Here is a 6,201-nt window from a genome sequence, read left to right as displayed (position 1 = left end):
AATTTAAATGAAGCCCAACTGATCGTTTTGGATTATTACTCAAGATTTTTGGCAACGCAATATTGTGTAATATTAGTTGTGACTGTAAGTTACCAAAATATTAATAGTATAAATAAATACATAAATGTTACATTTATATTTAAGATCATTATTATTTAAGCGCGACGTTAATAAAAATAATTTTCAACTTAAAATTAGGTTTTATTTTTATATGCAAAAAATATTATTGCTAATAATTTTTATCATAAATCCAATAATCAAGTGATTAAGTATTAAATCCTGTAAATCAATAAATAAATATACATGATTAAATATGTACTTTACCTTTTCTAAATGAAAATCATTTATAAAATTTTATATATATATTTAATTATTATTACTTAAGCTATGAAGAGATATTATTTATTTAAAGACAAGTAAATTTGCGTAACACAGAAAGCTATTATGAAAACACTAAAAAAACTTTCATAGTTATGTAAGCGTAAATTATTTTCGCAATTGAAATAAAATGCGCAATGTATTATAATATTTTTTTATCATGTAACGTTATATTAATGTATATATGTGTATGTATGATTTAACTCTGAACTTAATAGTACATGAAACTAAAATGTGCGACGTGTATATGGCATATCGTTTCACAAAAAAATAATGCATACTCACCCTTATTATTCTCCAAAATATATAACACATACAGACACTTTTTCACATATTCCAAAATTATTCGTGTGTGCGTTCGTATCTCGGTCGGGTAAATCTACGTGTATAATAAAAACGTTCATACGTGAACAGGTTAAAGGGTCAAAAGGTGTCCGCTAATGTTGTTTGAATACGATTTTGTGGGTTGATATAAAAATGTCCGCAGTGATTGATGCGGGGAGGAGGCTGAATATTTCTGCCACCCAGCCACCCACTAACTAAACGGACAGTTCATGCATTATTTTTGCTTTAACGCCAGGTCATTTTTCATTACGGCTATCGATCATAATTTTACCGCTTAACCCCGATACTAGATTTTCCACCCACTCCACCGTTAATATATAGGGTGTATTTGCTACCTGTGTGGTTTGAAAGACTGAAACTGTTAAATATTTTATGAAAAATATTCAAAGGGTTCAACCTTAACTAGTTTTATATTTTTTAGTATTTAATATGTGATTTCTTTACAAAAAAAAAATCATATAACATGGATAACTTATGATTCTTTATATTTAATAATTTTAAAGCCTAGTATTTATTATTAATTTTATTTTATTTTTTTCCGCATTTTCGTATTAGGTGAGATATGTTTTTTTATATTATTTATAAAACTGCCTTAATGATCAATAATAAATAAATAAATAAATATCCAATTTAAACTAAAAAGTGTGAGCTAAAATAAAATAAAATATTTAACTACTCATATTTTGACTAAATAAATATTTCTCCCAAAATCATTATTGTATTTTATTGATATAAAAAATCAAAGGTAAAAAAGCTAAAAAATCAATATATCTGAAATTTATTTGTGTCACATTTTCGAAAAATCTAATCTAATATTTATCTTCATTATGAATTAAATACAAGAAGTAATATTTGTATTTAGTGAAGAATACTATAAAAATCTATTAAAAAAAGGTTAGGAAAATTTTATTTAATATTTTACAATTAACTTTTTTAGAAATTTTAAACTAGTGTTAAATGTGATTTTGTCAATAACTTTTTTATGAAGAAAATAAAGAAAAAAATTGTATTGAATGAAGAATACTATAAAAATCAATAATAAAAAATATGATACATCAATTAATGAATAAAAAAAGGTTTAAAAAATTATTAAATATTTTTAATTTAATTTTCGCTTTATGAACAAATTTATTACATCTACGTTATATATGAGCTTTAAATGCGATTTTAACAATATATTCATTATGAAGAAAATACAAAAAATCAATAAAAAAATCAAGCAATGTATAAAAAAAGTTAAGGGCAATTTTATATAATATTTTACATATAATACATACACGTTACGTAGATGTATATTTTAGATTAAAAGCTTTAAATGCGATTTTCTCAATTACTACATTATGACGAAAATACAGAAAAAAAAATTGTATCAAATGAAGAATACTATAAAAATTAATAATAAAAAATATATTAATCATTGAATTTATTTAATTTTTACTTTTTTCTCAATAAATTGTATTGAGTGAAGAATACTATAAAAATCAATAATAAAAAATATTTTAATAATTGTATAAAAAAAAGTTAAATGCATATTTAACTGAAAATTGTAATTTAATTTTCAAGAATAAGTAATTATTGAAGCGTATATATACAATTATTTAATATCTTGTTAAAAGTAATTATATAAAGTAATCAATCATATTTTAACATTTAAATATAAAAATTCTTAAGTAAAAAATACACTAAACATGATAGCTAATACACTCTGTTTATACACCGCAAATAATTGCCACATAAAAGTTAGAAAGCTAAAGATAGAGTGAATAAATAACATAATAATAAAATAAACATAAATAAAATAAAATAAACAAAAATGAAAAACATGTTTAATTTTGTTCATAATAAAACATTTATTTTTGATATTTCTCTCCTCATACAAACATCCATCATATTTAACGGAGAAATATATATAATTATATACAGAACGATTAGAACATCATATCGTTTATATATAAAGTATCGTGGTACTTTCGATTATTTCATATATATATAAATAATATTATTATTTGGCGACCATATTTAAGTTGTTTTTTTTTTATTATTTTTATTACGTAAATAAATTATATTTTTCTTCATCTTCGATACTATATTTACAATCTCCAAGCGTCCATATACGAAATTTACTATCAGTCGTTTGCGTAAACACTGCAAGTTTACGTCTGTACCCTAATATTATCCATTATTATGAGACATAATTTCCGTATTATTATTCTTCGTTTTTTTAAATTGTATATTTACACAAATTATATAGGTAACTAGCTAGGGTGTTTTTCTAATCAAAGATTATTTACGTACAGACGACGGGTCCAGCCGACTCCTCTCCGAGGCCGACCGCCCGTCGGATATCACACGAATATTATTGTATAACTGTCTACCGTACACCTATAAGGGCCTGTTCACATATCACTGGGGTCTCGGGAACCGGACCGTATTTTTTCACTTGATTTATACAAAAAAAAAGCACTGAAACTGTGTGAGCGCCTCACCGCAGCATCTGAATGTCTCTGGAACTGTCTATATGCTGCAAAACACTCCGTAGAACAGTAAATAAATAGTCTTTGGTCTTTTAAACATATTTACACGTCGGTTCCGCAGCCTTCTTGATAGCCCTCGTCTGGTGAGCTGCGACTGTTGGCTAGAGCTCGCTTCAGAGCCGTGACTGGAGGTAAAACTGGCACTCCTCCCCTTTGCCAGACCCTTAGAGTTTTAGCTGGCATTGGAGCTCCTGGTGCGATCTTCTGGTCGACGCCGGCCATCATAGGCAAGCCGTAATCTGGCGGGTAACCATTGTGCGCTATGTGGGTCCTAGGAAACGTTCTGCTCGCGTAGCCCAACTCTTCTTGCGAGCCATCAGCGCTTCCGTTCCCGATTATTGGCGTTTTATCGTCATAATGATATCCTTGATTGGGTACGTTTCCGACGCGTCCCAAGAACATCTCGGAAGACGCGTCTCTCATGGCCGACTGCTCCCAAAGTCCAGATGGATATAAAGAATCGCAACCTTCTCTGCTATACTCGCCGCTGCCGGGTCTTTGGACAGCATTAGTCACTTCGACGGACGGCGCCGTCAGCTCTCCGCTTCCTAGCAATTTAGTGTCGTTGATCAAATCGGGATTGTTCCCATTTGACGTCGTCGGAGACGCGAATCCGTGTCCGCCGGCGCTAACGATGCTTCCGTGCCCGTCGTAATGGTTAGTGGCGTAGGGCATGTCCGAAAGTCGCGGAGGTTTCTGAACGGGGTTGCAGAATTTCAGCTCGTTCGGCGCTCTTCTTTCAGCGAAAGGAGGTGCTTCGGAAGCGGGCGACGGAGAAGCCGCTTTTGCTCCAACGGCTTGAGCTGAGCCATTTACAGCCGTGACCACTTCCAACTGACCTGGAGTTTTGCTCTCAGAGAACGGCGTCCGTCTCAATCGCACCAACAGCACCAAAATAATGAGGAATATGAGCAAGATTAACACTATTAGAGCTGCACTCAGTCCGGCAATCTGTCCGCTGCCTAATGTGGCCATTCCGGCGGCTCTCATCGACACATGGAGAGTAAAATTAGCTTCAGCGTTACCGGCTCTGTTTTCAGCAACGCAATAAAACTCACTCGAATCTGTCTCTTGAGCGTTGGTCAGCACTAAAACAGATTTCTTCTCAAATTTGCCTTCTTCGTAAATGTACACTTTTTGATACGAGCTGAAGGCGGAATTGTTGAGCAATAAGCGGCCGTTCCAATACCAGGTGATCGTAGCCGGCGGAACAGCGCCGGCTCTGCACGCCACAGTAGCATTTTCACCAGCAGCTGCTTCCACATAGCGGCTGAGCGGCAAGATCTCGGGCTTGCATGCAAAATCGTCCACTTGTAATTCGGCAAAAGTGCGTTCGATCGCGCGAGCCGGTCCGCCCGCACATTTCGGGGCCATCGTATAAGGGATGTTGTTATCGGCTAGCCATAGTTTAGCGGCTCTCAATCTACAATCGCACACCCACGGATTATCGTGCAGTTCGATTCCGTGCAACTTGCTCAAAGTTTCAACAGTGCGAGGCCTCAATTCGGCGAGTCTATTGTCGTTGAGTTTGAGCAATTCTAATAGTTCTAGTCCTTCGAAAGCTTTAGGCGCGATGGACTGCAGCTCGCAGTGCGATAGATCTAAACGCACTAGAGTTCCGACCGTGGCGAAGGCTTCGCCGTCGATCTTCTGTATGGGGTTGAACGCTAATGTGAGATCCCTCAAGAAAGGTACGTCGCTGAAAGTCGCCGATGGCACACCAGTCAATAGATTGTTGGATAGATCCAGTTCGATCAGGTTGGTGAGGCCGCGGAAGGCTCGATCGTCGATCTGGCCCAGTTTACAATTGCGCAGATAGACCTTCTGCAGATTTAGCAAACCGACCCGCATGAACGACTCCCTCGGGAGTATTTGCAAGTTGTTGTCGGACATGTCCAGAACTTGCGTTTCCGGATCTATGAGCTCGGGGACGGCGATGAGCACGCGGTCCACGCATTCCACCGATTGCTTTCCGCCTTTCCATTTACAGAGGCAGACGGCCGGACAGGAGCCGGCGAGGCCGCGGTTGGCACCGTTCGCGGCCCCCAGCACCAGCGCCATCACCATCGCCAACAGTGTCAGGCCGTACATTTCGGCCGGCCCGTTTTATCTGCTCGTCATATTATTGGCGAATAACGAGCATGTCGCGGATGAACTTGGCGTAACTTCGCGGAGTAAACTTTGGCTTTCACGCGGGCCGCATAGCCGCGCGGAAAGTTGTCGCAAGTGACGTAAGTGACGATAACACGCGGACGGTGACGACACGCGCGCGCGCACCGAACGGAGACCGTACATCGACTGTGGTGCGAGAGTGGCAGAGCTCGGCGCACGCGTATTGGGCCGCGCGGCCCCCACCACTCGCCTCACATTTTTTAGTGTGGGCCGCGGTTTTCGCGTCGCTCGGTAGGGGATGCGTATTGTGTGTGGCTCGTAAAGGAATTTACCTGCCGTCCATTCATGAAACGATCGGACCCTTCTTCATTTCGATGCACTTGCGTGCCGCTCGACAATGTAGCGCGATGCGTGAGCTCGAGCGGCAAGCACGTATGGAAGATAAAAGAAGTTTAACAACAATTCAATTTAAACCGTCTCTCTAAGAACGTGCGCATGGAAGATCTGCGAAATTATGCACCATTAATAAATTTGTACAATTGTGAAAGAACGATGCGTGAAAAGGGCTTTGTGTTTTGATACATTGTAAGATTAACCATTTGCCCTCTGACTTAGTTTTTCAAAACCAATCAGCTAATCTGATTAAAATTTTAGACAAAATAATAATAAAAAAATATTTATATATTGATAAGTGTAAGTGAGAAACGTCAATAGAATAGTATTTAATCTGATTTAAAAAATCTTAATTTTTTCAAATAAAAAATAAAACATTTGGTTTGTTATTTCTGGCCACTATACTCACGAAATAGTACATTTCACTAAAAATATTTTG

General features: G+C 36.6%; 1 protein-coding gene across 1 annotated transcript; it reads right to left on the bottom strand.

Moving 5' to 3' along the window:
• Positions 1-2,788: 2,788 nt before the first annotated feature.
• On the bottom strand, positions 2,789-5,559 carry kek1 (leucine-rich repeat, immunoglobulin-like domain-containing kekkon 1 protein). Its single transcript, XM_088194427.1, has one exon. The coding sequence runs from the start codon at positions 5,346-5,348 to the stop codon at positions 3,300-3,302; it is 2,049 nt and encodes a 682-aa protein (XP_088050553.1). The 5' UTR covers positions 5,349-5,559; the 3' UTR covers positions 2,789-3,299.
• Between the last annotated feature and the right edge of the window lie 642 nt (positions 5,560-6,201).

This window comes from Plectrocnemia conspersa, unplaced genomic scaffold, assembly GCF_051122295.1.
Source record: "Plectrocnemia conspersa isolate PC_06_02 unplaced genomic scaffold, ASM5112229v1 ptg000010l, whole genome shotgun sequence".
NCBI lineage: Eukaryota > Metazoa > Arthropoda > Insecta > Trichoptera > Polycentropodidae > Plectrocnemia > Plectrocnemia conspersa.
Note: the sequence above shows the minus strand (reverse complement) of the source record. Positions and strands in the feature narration are given on the sequence as shown.